Below are 16,310 nucleotides of genomic sequence, written 5' to 3' on the forward strand. Positions count from 1 at the left end.
TGATATTTTTTTTCATTTCTGATGGTTGCATACTAAACTTCAGGCAATAACAAAAAAAGGAGCGAAAAATAAACTCTTAATCTTAAAAACTAAGCGTGCTGTGATTGTTTGAAAAAAACTTTTTTTCCGCTTCGGCGCTAACTCCCGAACGCCGCCAGCATACGGGAGACGTTTTTGTAAATAGAGGCTCGGCGTTTAAGGGTTAACAGAACTTTCACTAATGGTGTAGAGAAAATTTACTTCACTAGCTTTAAATTTCAAGTGCAAAAAACAATAATTTTACTCTTCATGAAAAGCCCTGGTAATCAAAAACAACTTGAAAGAAAGAACTGTTATAAAAGCAACATAAGCAGGTTTTCAGGTTTTACACTTGAATTTTGAATGTACTCCTTTTGTACCCTATTCTTGTAAAACATATGATCATAAACAGCACTTTCTCAGTAAAATATTTCAGAGACTGCCATTCAAAAAAGATTAAAATACAATATGCCATTCCTTCTTTAACAGAGAAATATACTCATTACATCACTGTGCATTTCTATACAGAAGAAATAAAATTACCCGGGCTAGGCTTCCAAAGTCTTTACCATAACTGCTCGTGAAAAAAAATTTTTTTGGGCCACTTAAGGAGAAAAGGGGTATCAGTATCAAGCTTCAAGGTGCAGGTGGTGAGTGATTTTCAACATCTGCTTCAATTTACCTAAGGTGTACTTCACTGACTGGCATGCCTGTGTCACCATCTGTGGTTACAGGGTCACCTCAAGCACCATACTTAGTTGTCAGAGCTGGGTGGTGACCATATAACCACTATCTTCAACTTTTGGTTGTGGCCTTGCTTCTGTACCCTGGCCCTTCAGAGACCCAAGTGGGGTTCCTTAGTTTGGTAATGAACTCAGTCACAAATTTCTTTCCCTTATTTACTTTTTAATTGTTTACTGATTTTGTTATTAATATTATAATTGTTTCATTTATAGTTTTTTATGTTACTTATCTTTAATTGTATCTTAATGCTATTTCTATTCCTTATTGCAGATATTCAGATGTACTCTCTCCTTCCTTTTCCTTGCCTATTTTCAAAAATGCACATTTCATTCCATACGAGCTTCCTTCAAATTCCTAACTGCCCTAACTATTCCATAACTCATTAATATAATCAATATCAGTAGTTACAAAACCATGCTAGACTTGAGCCATTTTTCCAATCTCAAATACTCCTTCGTGATATAATAAAAAGAAAAAATTCAGTCAATCCAAGCACTACTATTTCAAAGGCTATACAGATTTTAGTTAACAAATTTGTATGTTGTTATAGCCTATAAACCTCATTACCTTATCTTGGTTAGCGAGTGAAAAATCTTGGTTTCTTTTTCATTATAATTAAAAACGTGCAAGTAAAACAACAGGATCTGTGCATCTGTGAAGCCTCACAAAACTTTCAAAAATCTCCCTTTATTCTGGAGAATCTTGTGATTATTACCTGTCTTGAAAGGCTAAAGATATCCATTACTGTACTAAATAAGACGTATATGGTTTGTTGTACATAAAAAATTTACATTCACACAACAGTACATGAACTAAAAAAAAAAAAGGATGAACATAGGGTACCCACAGGAATTTAAAGCTCTTATACCTGTGACATGAAAATCATTTATATACCTAGTCAATTCTAAAGAAAAAGAACTTACCCCAAGAAAACTGTAATTTGCTAAAGCATGCAGGTTCAGGTTCAGGTTCATTATAAAACAAAATGCTACTATAAAGGTTAATTATAGTGTACAAAATCCCATCAGACTTGAATGATAAGTGAAGTATAGCATAAGCAAAAGGTGCTTTGTTCTTTTAACAAGCTAAGTAGCTGTGTTTGCAGCCCTACAGAATCCTACATAAAACTGCAACCCTCAAATTAAGCTGGCCTAGATTTCAAGCAATAAATTAAAAACAGCAAGAAGAAATACAATGACAAATTAACATTAACTGTACTATACTTGACCTTTGGCTGTAATGCAAGTAGTTTCTTAAACCAATCCTAAGATATGTATACACGAAATTCAATACAATTCTCATTTTTTCCTTTGTACCCACTAACCATAAATAACTTTATTCCATGCACTTTTTTTTGCTACACTAACATAACAGATCTTGAAAGATGAAAAACGACATTGTGCATGCCCAGCCCAGGCTTAAGCGTCCAAAGTGTCCCACGAGTCCTCCATACAGTTTCATCTTCAGCAAATGTAAGTTCCTTTGCTCTCCCAAAATCACAAAATCATACCATTTTTGCGATGTGACATTCAGTTTTTTTCATCCATCTAGTTCATTATTAGCTCTCAATATTTTCTCATGTTTTCTACCATATGTGAAACTTATCATATATGTCAGACCTCAGCTTTTGCAAATTCCATTACATCATGGACTTTTCCTCACAGAGTACATAGCATTCATTTGCAATAGAGTCAATCACTCAGGATACTCCAGCCTCTTTAACTCTTCATCATCCTACAGAATGGCACCAGAGGTGGAAATTTGTGTAAGATTCTGCAGGGAGAGTTTTGCAAAGCTGAAATGCCAAGATTGGGTTCTCTTTGGTACCAGCTGGCTTTTAACTGAAAAGACAGCCAAGGATCATGCGTTAGCCCTTCCCCTGTATGTCCTCCTGTTCTTCACATTCATCATACTTATTGTAGGCTAGAAACATAATGAAGACGAGGAATACAGCTTTCCAGGTCCTCTCCAACTTCTTTCTTCAGCAGAATTTCAATATGTACGTGATTCTAGCTCTATGGATCAAGATCTTTTCCCATACTGTAAAGACGGTTCTGAGCTATGAGAGAACCATACCTCAACTGTACTATGGTTGCCCATATTAACCTGAGTACTTTTGCCTCATCATTCTTCTTCATGCTTCCTTCCTGTACACAGTTAGAATTTCTTCCTCCTTGGTTTATGCAAAAAATGTGTGTCTGTATACACTTGAAACATGTACATATTCAAAAATGATGTATATAACCGCTGAATATCAAAAGCAATACGCAATATAACACTGTATTATATATTAAGGCACACATTGTACACATATGGATCCATATATCCCTCTGGTGTAGAATTTGCTGTAGTATCATATAATAAGACAAGCCCATCTTCTGCATCTGCTTTTACAGAAGAATTACCTGCAAGATGGTCAGTAGCTTGGATTTTTAAAAACAGACCACCACAACAATTTGTCATTTTCAGTGACTCAAGCAGCTTCATATACTATTTTATTAATGTACAGTATATACAGTACTGTATATTATTTTATTTTTTTATTGTGTATTTTATTATGTACATAAAGGGCAGTTCCAAGTTCATTATCAGCTTTTACTGACTGACTGGCCAAGAGCCTCGATGGCTCAGTCGGTAGAGCAGCAGCCTAGGACTTCGTAGAGGTCCAGGGCGCGGGTTCAAATCCGCAGCCAACTGGTCAGAGAAGGCGGACACTTTGCTATCCGTGCAGACACCCCGGGATTACGTATGTTATCAAAGGATAGGTTTGCTGAAAGCAAATTGATGTTACAGACTAATACACACATAAACAAAGCCACTCCAACATCTAAAAACATAACAAACACCTCACATGTCTCAAACTGTCGACCTAACCACCCAGTTCTCCTCACAGCTGGGAGAAAGGGAGCTGGGGATTAGTACGATACACGTACACATCGTTACCGGGGTCTAAGCGATGTCAGGCAGGGCAGCCGATCCGAGGCTACGGCCTACCCCAACGCCAAATCAAATTCCTTCGAAAAGAAGGCATCGTGCTTACCCCATATAAAAATGGGAAAAAGCACGTTAAAACGAAGAAGAACTGACTGACTGGCCAACTGCTGAGGCTTAATCTGTTTGCCATACTATCCAATCCCTTGGATACAGAGGTATAAGAGATTATATGTAGATATCAATCTTTCTAATTATCTAAATGAATTCTTAATTGAATTCTATTTACATTCCATTGGATATTATGAGGATTGAAATTCTGGTAAGAGTTGATAGATTATGCCTATTTACTGTACTGCCTTGATATTTTTTACTATGAAATGGATGTAAGGGAACTAGCTATAATCTATACAATAGAGGGCATTAGTGTCAATGTCAACAGTTGTTTCTCCTGTTTGTAAACAACAAGATCCTTCCTAAAAGTGTACAGTACTAAAGGACCTTTGTTTTAGTACATTCATGTCCTGGTTGATTAACCCACCCAGCCTACTTTATGGAGAGTAAAATCATTTTGATTAATCCTGTTTATGTAGCAATTTTATAATTGGTGGAATTTTCTTTAAAAGTATTATGAAAATCAAATTGTTAGATTAATGTCTCCTTTTGGGCAGCTTCCCCACTGACTGATACTCAGCACAATGGCTTGTATGCTACAGTAGCACCACTGCAAGCTCCATAATCAGTGGTATCTGTAATTGAGAATGTTTTGCTATTTAGGATATACCACTAGCAAATTATATCCTAACAGTATGCTGGACAGTTATTTGAAGCAGCTGTTAATGGAACTATTATCACATGGCTCACTGTTAGCGTATTTTTTCTGTATGTTAAATGCAATTTCCTTAAATGATATCATATATCTTTAATCCTTGGTCACTGGTCCGGGTGTGTCTGATAATGTCAAGTTCCAGATAATGAAAACCTGGATAATCAAAGGATTACTGTAGTTTGATTATAAAACACTACAAAGGAAATAATGGCCTTTAATAAACACAAGCTTGTAAGTCAAGCACATTTTGTAACTACTATCACAGCTATGTTTCACAAACAGCAGGTTAGGCTAACCTGACTTACCCATTCCTAACCTCAAATCATCTATCAATGACAAAATGTCAGTGACTAATAATTTTCAAAAACAAAATTGTTTACTATTATTGCATTAATGTTAATTATTGCTTTGTTACACAGGAAACAACAGCACAGCAATTACAGTGTAGCCTAGTGATCTAGTTCTAACTTTTCATCTTGCAGGAGACCTACTGGCTCCCAATCTGAACAAATATAAGCCTACCCATTAAAATTTTAAGGAACTAACACTTTTCACTGGGTCTTGAAACTATGTACTTGGCTTTCAAGTTTTTATGATTGAAAAATGCATAGTCGAACACTTTTTTGAAGCCAAACTTGGGGGTTAGTGAACTCTCGGACTGCCCAGAGTGTAATGAGGAAGGTAGCTGAATTATGTGCCGTTGTCGCATCTGTGCAATTATTATGCATGGAAAACAGAGGTAGTTGCTGTGGACAGGAGATGGAGCCCTTGTGTCCTTATTCCATTATATTCTATCACTGTGCCAACAACCACTATTATGGCTGAGACCAACTGTAAGAGAAATCTTTGAGATTGGTTGGTCTGTCTTAAGGAACCCTGGAGGGACCGTGAGAGTGCAACTCCCTTGAGGACTCACAGAGGCTGTGCTATCAAGATTGAGTTATTTTGCTTCTGATGACAAGATGCAGTTGCCCAATAATGCAAATATATCAATACAAAAGTTATATGAACAAATTTAATTAAAATGAAGTACAAGACATTACTTTATTTCATTATCCTAGGTTAAAAGCAAACATGCCATACCAAGAGGAAGAAAGTGAATTTGTAGCCTAGGGTCTTTCAATTTAACAGTTTTTGCAAGAGGTTCCTCTTCCTGATACCTGTCAGCCTAAACCATTTTATCAGAGAACCTGCCATTTGCTCTAGAGGTGCTGAAAACTCCTAGACAACCTAAAGTGTAGACATGGTGAAGCTAATACTGAGAGTAGGAATAAGGTAAGTGGGGCCATCAGTAATTGAATTAAAATACTACTCAAGTACACCACAGGTTGACAATATTTTGACTTAACGATGGTAATAGTGATAATTAACATTCAGCATAAACCTTATTCCAAATTTTGAAATTCAATTTTTTCTTGGGCAAGAGATAACTGGTACATATAACCTTATGAATGCTGGGCATCCAGACAGCAGCAGTGTTCTTCATCTCCCATCTGCAGTTTCCCATATTGCTATTATTTTTCTTGGATAACCTCCTGTATTTAGATTGTATTTTTAGGCACCTCTCATTTCTATGAAATGGCCATCTGTGTTGCCTGCTACAGGGAAGAAGAAAAAGTGGAAGGCAATTACTCTCGAGAAGAAACCAAAGATAACTGCCAAGCATGAAGGCAGCATGCCACAATGGCCATCACAAACGAATTTAGAATTTTGAAATCAACAACCTCCATCTTAAAGGATAAGAAGTGAATTAGTGATGCTGGGAAATTTTTGGCTTGTGATAACCACTGTCTCACAAAGAAAAGAGTTTGGCTGACAATAAGATGGAGAAATTATTATTGCGTGGATGGAAGACTACGCCTGCTCAGCCTGCTGACGATCAGACAAAGGATAAATCTCTTTTTAAAACCTTTTACTAGCACGCTACGATGCTACATATACACAGCAGTTTACAGCAAGTCATGGGTTGTTCCAATGCTTCAAAAGCTAACGTATGTTAATAGCATGTACCCATCGACCACGTAGTTTTTCACTTCAAGTTCAGCATTCAATAAATTACACAAGATATTCAACACTTTGCTATAAAATAGGCTTTGTATTAATGACTTTGCCCAACTGTATGCTAATGTGACTGGTTTAAGCATGTTGAAGCTAGAAGTTTAAGTGTATTGAAGCGCATTTTTGACTTATGATAGGTTTATCAGAACATACTCCCGTTCATTGGAATGTTACCCCATTGTAACTCCGGGAATCATCTGCACCAGAAACAAACAGAATGGTTCTGTTAATTATACAGAGCCACTACATAACCTAGTGATTCACCCAAATGTAGAGGGCAAAAAAACAAAAGCCAAGGGACATGAACATCACACATAACTTAACCCAGGTGATAAATGAAGATTTTAACAAATTAACTGATGTATAACCTAACACATTATTAACCATCTACCTATAATACTGCAATGTCTACAAACCCCATCCAAATTTTGATAACATCATCAAAAATTTATCATGAATTTAAGTACAGTTGAAAACTTAAGATTTCAAGAGACATGCACTAACCTACTGCAAATATGTTACTACTTAGTATACATTTGGATCTCTTCTATTCAGGATGGTTTCTTATTTTATCCACAAGTACAAATTCACACGTTTTGTCAATAATTGCAGCTGACACCCTAGTTATACATTTGAAGGCAATGTGTAAGTACAAGGGCATACCTTAACTTCAAAGACCTTTCGTACCTAATCAAAAACTTGGTATGCTTAAAAATACGAATACAGGGTATTCCATGCAAAGATTTTGTACACATGATGAACCCATATATGGAATATATATCAAAACATTAAAACAGCTTAAGACATTTTGTTTACATGTACAAGAAGTCAGGGTTTTGTATAGGATATGGGGACTTAAAAAAGTTAAGACTTTACATGTATGATATATATGATATGTAATTTTGTGCATTGAAGCAAGTGCAATTTGACACTCAGAACGTCAAAATAATTAACTCTAAATATATACGTGGTTGGGTGGTAGTTCGAGATCCTCAGGGATCTCAGTTGGGCTGTATATCTGTGAAGCAATTGGGGGAGGAACATTCTGTTGAGAAAAGAGAAAACAATGGGAATGTAAATTACTTTAACGAAAAGTCAATAATATTTATGGGGATCTGGCAAAGCTGTCCTCTCCTAGTACTGTACAGTATATCCAGTCACAGAGTACCTGGTGATGCTGGTGAAAACAGACAATAATATTTCATTCAACTTCTTACCAAAATGTAATAGGTAGACAAAATGTGCTCAACTATTTGCAACCTCACTTATTAAATTCCATTCAATTTAAACATGCTTTTAAAAATGTCACATAATAGCATCCTACAACAAAATTTAAGTACCTCAATATCAACACACTAAGCAGGTTAACTTAATTACTATCTATCCTCGCTAATGAACTTATCTTGTCACAATGTACATGATAATCCTTACTCAATTACGCAAAACTTGCTAACTTGGGCAAGGTTTTCTTGAAGAATTAACATAAAAAATCATGGAACGTAAGATCAAACAGCAAACAAAAGCTTACAGATTTGGTAACAAATAATATTCTTCAAAAATATCTTGAAGGCTTAATAATGCTAACAGTTACTTACAGTAGTTTTCTCTTCACCAACTGCTTTCAAAATCACAAATATAAAATACTTACCTTCCCAACTTTGTAAAAAATAAAACTGCAAAACTTTCAGTTCATGAGCATACATGGGAATGCAGTTATTTAGTTATTTACATAAAAAATAATACAGTATTACACATTTCATAAATACCAAAAGTAATGCTGAATGAGTTAATGTATGGGTCCTTGCTCCAAAAACAGCATGAATGAATACATCAATGGTACAGCTGAACTTGGAACTTTGGTGGATTAATGAACTCTTTTGTATAAGAAATAGTGATAATACACATGTTGTTCATTTAAACAATATGATCTCAATAAGGCTCATTAATACTGGATACAAAGTACAAATCAACTTTAAGAGAAACAGTGGGCAACATGGACTTTAAATATATCATGATTCCTTAAAATGATCTGAGTGCTCCACTGAACATACCATGTCTAAAGATGTGCAAGTATTCTGAAAAAGATGTGTACATCACATAAAAAACACTTCTGACTACCTGGACAATACAGTTGTGATCTTGAGTGAGTGTTACAGGAGGTATAGGGGGCCTTCCCTCATTCAAATATTGTGGGGAGGAATCATCGGAGATGGAACGTCCTACAACCTGATGATGGTAGTATTGGTGGTGGTGGTTTGGCAGGGAGCTGTGCACAGGATATGCAGGGACACTGACTAACACCCCATTTTCCTCAATTAAACCATAATAGCTGCTGCCCTGGATGGTGGTGGAAAGGGTGTGCTACTAAAGGTAAATTCTACTAAAATCAATCCCGTGCAGAGAGTACAATAAAACATTAACTAAAAAGCATGTAATTTTAAAAACTATATCAAAACAAAATCCTAACAAAAACGTGAATATATATATATATATATATATATAAATATATATAATATATATATATATATATATATATATATATATATATATATATATTATATATATATATATATATATATATATATATATATATATATATATATATATATATATATATATATATATATATATTATATACATATATATATATATATATATATATATATATATATATATATATATATATATATATATATATATATTATATATATACATATATATATATATATATATATATATATATATATATATATATATATATATATATATATATATATATATATATATATATATATATTATATATATACTGTATATATGTATATACAGTCTTATACCAGTTAAAATCAAAGTACAAAATTAACATTCTCCGAAAAATTGTAAACAATTATAATTGGGTAAAAACCTTTTTATTTTCAACTTTCACTTTTCACATGCAAAATCAAGGAAAGTCTAATTAACAAAATAATTTAATCCACAGCAAGTGTGTGATTTTTTTTTAGAAAGCTGCAGCATTGACATGTATGACAATATACAATATCTACACCAAAACCACAGCAAATATCAAAAAAGAACATGCCCTGGGTTGAAGATACTGTATATACTGAAATACTATAGCCAATTCACTTAAGGTAGATTCTTGGGCCTACGAGACGTTTGTTTGGCGGCCTCTGATTGGCTGGTACTGGGAGGCAGGCTTCTCGCTCACTGTCTCATTTTTACGCATGTAGCTAAGAAAACTAGCAATATGTTTATATATTTCTTCATTTATCTCACGTTTTGCACAAGGATTCGGTATTAATTGTACAGTTAAATATGATTTCCTTATATCAATAAGAGAAAATACAAAGGATTTACAACGAGTAAAAGTGAAGAGAGAAGCATTTAATTCTTTATACCTGTTTTTACTTATCATTGGATTTTGCATCATTCATGCGATCAAGATAAAATAAAACTTGTGTTTTCATACAATAAATTCACCCTGAATACTCTGGTGCTTTCAGATTTTAGATGCGTGTGATATGTGAAGAGAAAATGAAGAATATGTCTTATTATGTTGCAACCGTTCTTGATGCAGTTTGCCAAGACACGGTGATGATGGTCTGCAAGACACCGCGTTGGCCGTCTCAGCCGTTGACAGTTGCCAATTAGCGATATGTTTGCAGTTTCGGCAATATTTGCTGTATTATTGTCATTACATTTTCTGTAAATAAATGCATAGAATTCTTATTATGACTGTCGAACATTTTCACTCTAGTATTATACAGTACTGTATATATCTGTATGTCTGGACATATCTGCTACGAAAAAAAATAAATAATCAGATGGATGCATCTGGATGTATTGGGTTCAATTTAGTCTAGAAATTTGCATACATACTGTAGACTACATGATAAATAACAGGCCTACATAATGATGAGTTCATTATTATGGCCGCTCATTTCTCTAGTCAATAACATCAGAAGCTTATTTTTCATATGTTCATTCAATGAACGAAAGTACATTTTTTATTTCTTACCATAAAATCTGTTGGCGATGTCTAAATTGAAGCCAGCACATCCAGATGCATCCATCTGATTATTTTTTTTTTTTTTTCATAGCAGATATGTCCAGACGTACAGATATATACAGTATAATACTAGAGTGAAAATGTTCGACAGTCATAATGGGAATTCTATGCATTTATTTACAGAAATTGTCATGCAAATATTGCCGAAACTGCAAACTTCTCATATCGCTAATTGGCAACTGTCAACGGCTGAGATAACCAACACAGTGTCATGCAGACCATCATCACCGTCTCTTGGCAAACTGCATCATGAACAGATGCAACATAATAAGACATATTTTTCATTTTCTCTTCACATATCACACGCATCTAAAATCTGAAAGCACCAGAGTATTCAGGGTGAATTCATTGTATGAAAACACAAGTTTTATTTTGTCTTGATCGCATGAATGATGCAAAATCCGATGATAAGTAAAAACGGGTATAAAGAATTAAATGCTTCTCTCTTCACTTTTACTCGTTGTAATTCCTTTGTGTTTTCTCTTATTGATTTCAGGAAATCATATTTAGTGGTACAATTAATACCAAACCCTATGGTATGACCAAAACGTTCCTATCTTGTGCAAAACGTGAGATAAATGAAGAAATATATAAACATATTGATTGTTTTCTGAGCTACATACATAAAGATGAGACAGTGAGCTAGTCGCCTGCCTCCCGGTACGAGCCAATCAGAGGCCGCCAAACAAACGTCTCGTAGGCCCAAGAATCTACCCTAAGTGAATCGGCTATAGGAGGATGTAATGAACTGTATCTACCATTAAAAACCCATGCTTGAAAATCTAAGGTTTCAACCTTTTTTATACAATTTACAAAAGAGCAAGGTGAATAGAGAAAACTGCATTAATGGAAAGTTAATTACACATAAGTTCACAAGGATTACATATTTTTACAGCTTTTCTCAAATACCATAAGAAGGCCTAGTTTAAACAAAAAACAAAACCAACAACACAATCAGCACCTGCTACTACCTTACAGCCTGCAAGTCATGTGAAGTACTTATATACCCAATCATTAAACTTAATTCCTACTTAATTCCTTCCCAGGTTAGAGATGAGTAGATTAAATTAAAAACAAATGATAAACCAATTAATATAAACTTAATTAATCAGAGGGACTAATAATTAATCTGCCAATAGGAAATTAGGAGTAAAAAACACAAGACTTGAAAGTTATAACTTGTCCCTCGTTCAACTGCACCAAACATTAACATTAAATGATACAATCATTAATAAATTAATGAATAGTATCACTGACCATTACTGTTCAACAAGTGTGAGCATCTTGGTCCCTTCAGCAGGATGGGATGGTTGTTAATACCCCTATTACATACCAACAACAATCACTCTACAAGGCTTTTAAGGATATCAGTGCTTTAAGGAGAAAGAAATCGGAAAATGCACTTTCAACTTTTTGTGAGGCATTCAAAATTTGGGAGACTATACAATTACCATACATGTCCCTACACATGGAAAAAAGTCATGCTTTGCAACCAATAAATGTCAAGTTTTATTGAGATGAACCACTGCATTATGTAGCCTTATGAATATCTTCAAAGTTGGCAATGGCATTAATATTTAGTAGACAAAATTCCTTCCACATTTATGGGGTAAGAGATACACATCAAATGAGCGGGAGCTCTTTATCTCCCACTTCTCTGTTCAGTGTAAAGCTTTGCTCTCAAACAAATGTATTTGCCCCTAATAGGGGTAGAGGGATGGGGGAACTTCACATAAGGCAGTGAGTTTTGTTCATTAAACGACATATTACCAAAATTACTCTTAAAATCTTAAAATTAGACGAAATACATTATTATTATTATTATTATTATTATTATTATTATTATTATTATTATTATTATTATTATTATTATTATTATTAAATATTATTAATCATTATTATTATTATTATTATTATTATTATTATTATTATATTATTGTATTAAGAAGATAAACCCTAATACATATGAACAAGCCTACAAGGGCCACTGACTTGAAATTCAAGCTTCAAAAGAATATGGTGTTCATTTAGAAGAATTTAAAGAAGATAATAGGAATACAGAAAGAAGAAATCAGATATTAGAAAAGAAAAAAATAAATTAACAAGTTGATAATTATATAAAAAAATATTACAAGTTGATAATTATATTAAAATATAAGTAAATTACTAAAATATAAGGTGAAGGTTTATAGCAGTAATGCGCTGCATCTTTGCATGAACTTTCGAGATGGAAGAAGATGAAGAGGAAGGATTGGGCTCAAAATACAATAATAGTGATGCAGAGAAATATATATATACATTGGCATCCTCGACTGCCAATTCTACCACCACTGCTTTGACTCCCATTCATGCTTAGGCTGCTGATAAGTGTCCAGCTGTGTTACCTCTTCCAGTCAGTGTTCTAATGGATTTACAGCTGCATCCTCCTAGGTTGGAGGATATCCCACTTCCCAGTTCTAGCATTCTAGGACATTTTCTCTAATAGGTGCACAAACATCTGTCTAAGCAGAGGTTCTTGTTCCCAGAGGTATAGTTTTCAACCAGACCTTAAGATCACCATCTAGTTATGGTTCTAGCAAGCTGAATAATGCAGTGAAGTTGGATTTCCCTACAGACATAAACTAAGCTCCTCTACCAACCATACCAAATGAGACGATTTCCATTGGGGGCCTGCTTCAAGTGACAAGACTTCATCTTCCACAACTACTGTTCCTAGTAACATAAGATACAGTATTCTTCAATGTTTCTGATTTCCTTGAACCCCTGACACCAAACAGGTGAGTTGATTCTTGTCTGACCAAGCCTATGATGTCAATGTCCACTATCACTGAAGTCACCAACAAGGTTCATGTTGACCCATCAGTGACACTATTCACTTAGCAGAGTTTTTGTGAGAAGATTATGATGCGATTGACATGAAAGTGAAATATATGGTACCCTGTTTGGGGGCTGTGGATTGGATCTGTGAGACCTTTAATCTTTAGCAACAGCATCATCCAAAATGAGAAACTTGAGCGGCAGAACTGAGGCCAGAAGACTTCGCATCTGATGGTGACAGAAATACACTGTACTTATGAACTCCCAATCAATACCACAACCAAAGACATCCTAACTGTAGTGAAGCTTAGAATGGAAGGCAGAGGAACACTGAGAGACTATAATTTCCAAATGGCTGCACCCAGCACTTAACACCTCCACGCTGCTCATTATCATCATCCCCTCCAATGTTGTGAAATACAAAGGGTCTCTATAAAACTCTGCACCTTTAGTCTACACTGCACTTTTGCTAACTTGAATCTATACTCATCTCACACATCCAATTACATAATTCTCACCCAATTAAGTCTGGGTCTTTCAAGCCTTTTAGTGCTCTCAGTAACCCAGCTGATACTCAACAAATATTTCCCTCTGGGGTGGTGAGAGAACTTGTCCAGGCCATCTCTATTTCCCCTTCAACATTATCTCAAGAATCATAAGCTCTGAACATTCTACTGCATCAATGTGGCTCAATGTAGGGATGTAATTCATGTGTCCTCTTTTACTTAAGAAATTAGAAGAAGGACCCAGCCTCCTTCACTCTACTGCCAGTTATGTCACCTGCCAAGACCAATACAACTCAAGGTTATTGAGGGAATTTCTAGCCATTACCAATGGGCAGGAATGGGTTCCAAGCACCATGGACTCACTTTTGGCAGAGGAAACATCATCATCAGTAGCTGTAGCTAAGAGCAGGACAGTGCATTAACTGACAAAGTGTCGATTCTCCTTATTAGAAGGGTCTCTATCTCCTAGCTAACTGTCACACGGAAGTGAGACTTCGCCATGAAACACACTTTTCCTATGTTGCCCTCCTAGGATTTCATGTATCTAAGTGTTTTGGGCTTCCTCAAACTAGACCTGTTTCTAATTAAGTTGATTAGAGAGCTTCCTCAAAGGCTGATAACCACAACAATGAGACAAGAAATAAACTTGGTATCTCAGTCTCCAGACTACTCTCTATGCCAGCCAAGAGCAGTCACCCATCATTGACTTCATCTTCCAGGACTCTTTGTCTACCTTTTCAAGGAGGACTGGCTCCTCCACTCATGCCACGCCCACATTGTTCAGGAGACACTGGTCACCCTTTTGGCCAAGGAAGAGGTAGGTCTTCCACTCAAAAAGAAAGGACAAGATGTAGTTGTCCTCCCACAGACAAAACTTCAGCCCAAGCTGATTACCAACTCCACTTGCTCAACACGAGACTCCCATAACATCTCAGTCAGTGGATTACAGGATGCATGGTAGTGACCCAAAGAAGTTCAAGGCCTTGGACAATATGTAGAGCTGATGATTGAAAAGGATGTGACTGAGTCAATGACACATAATTACCTGGCCTTTTCTGTCATTTACTTCTGCAACTGCCTGCAGCAGAACCTTTTCAAAATGGAAACAGCAGAGTCAGTGAGTCAATCCATCTAGAAGAGGACTTCTGGCATCCTTGGACCACCAAGAAACTTTGCTCCACATCTCAATAAATCTATCCTTAAGGAAGCACCTTTACTTTGTCTAGTGGCAGAAGGTACTATAGTTCCAAGCCTGGCAACAGTTCTGTTGGTTATTATACTGACCTTGCATTAGAGGCATCCTGGCCACACCAGGCAGGCTGCTGAGGTATCTGGGCAGTTGGTTAAGTTTGGTAGCACAAGCAAATGGCCAATCTTTCCAAGTTACAACAGTATCTGGGCTTGCACACCAACTGGAATAAGTCTTACATAGTTCTACCCATGATGATATGTACCTAGAAATGGAGATCAACACTGACAGGATCTAGATACTATTATCAGTAATTCAAAGAGTTCCATTGCCAACCTGGTCCTCCAGCCAAGCTGTGGTAGTCATTTATATGTTTCCTATCTTCCCTGTTAATGTAATGGTAGAACAGAGGTCACCTAAAGGTATAAGTATGCAACCCCCTGGTTACTTGGGCTACAAAAAATTTCTCACTTAAGATACACTGATTCATGATTGGAGAATGCCCCTTATCAGGAACCAGACAATTGGAACCTTGTCAAAGGCAAGACACGCAGCGGCACATCAACTTCCCAAAGCTGAAGGTTGTATTCTTGGTTCTCAAACTCTTTGTGACAGCAGTAAAATACCTCCACCACAGTAACCTACTTTACAAAACCAAGAAAGAACATGCTCCAAACATCTACCAACTAGTGACGTATATCTTTGTGTGGGCATAAGTGTCAAAATCATTCCAAGGCTTGTCCAACGAAAGTGAAATATCATCCCAGACAGTCTCAGGAGAAGAAAACTGGCTTTGTCATCAAAGTGGTTACTTTGTTCAGAGAATACAAGATTCTATGAGGCTGTGGGGAAATCTTTAAAAAAAAAAAAAACCTGCTTGCAACAAACCTGAATCTTAAACTTCCACTTCAGAGCTTAACATAGATGGATCAAGTGGCCTAGAAACTGGACCTCACACCATATATTTAGGACACTGTTAGATCCTTGGACACTGTCACTTTGATCCCACTGAGTTCTAGCACTTGTGAGTGGCTTGCTTTGTAGCCTTTGGTTCCAGACACCCATAAGTCCTTTTGGAAATGTAGATGGTTAAAGGAGTCCCAATTACAGGAGCAGAGCTATAAAGTTTGTTGAGGTTCCTCTTTGCTTAC

General features: G+C 35.8%; 1 protein-coding gene across 36 annotated transcripts in view; it reads right to left on the reverse strand.

Moving 5' to 3' along the window:
• Nucleotides 1-16,310, reverse strand: part of Zir (Zizimin-related) — a 582,703-nt gene that overhangs the window by 181,087 nt on the left and 385,306 nt on the right. For 10 of the 36 annotated variants that reach the window (XR_010852030.1, XR_010852025.1, XR_010852027.1 and 7 more), the window contains 2 exons: nucleotides 8,699-8,917; nucleotides 7,548-7,625 (listed from right to left, as the gene is read on the reverse strand). The exons of 18 other annotated variants lie outside the window; for them this stretch is intronic. Coding sequence is in view for 6 of the 18 variants with exons in the window: in XM_067098437.1 (XP_066954538.1) it covers nucleotides 7,548-7,625; nucleotides 8,699-8,917 (297 nt within the window). In the remaining 12 variants the exon portion in view is untranslated. The remainder of the gene's footprint in view (nucleotides 1-7,547; nucleotides 7,626-8,698; nucleotides 8,918-16,310) is intronic. 8 more of the 36 variants (XR_010852034.1, XR_010852033.1, XR_010852032.1 and 5 more) reach the window with 2 other exon arrangements.

Source organism: Macrobrachium rosenbergii, chromosome 55 (genome assembly GCF_040412425.1).
Source record: "Macrobrachium rosenbergii isolate ZJJX-2024 chromosome 55, ASM4041242v1, whole genome shotgun sequence".
Lineage (NCBI taxonomy): Eukaryota > Metazoa > Arthropoda > Malacostraca > Decapoda > Palaemonidae > Macrobrachium > Macrobrachium rosenbergii.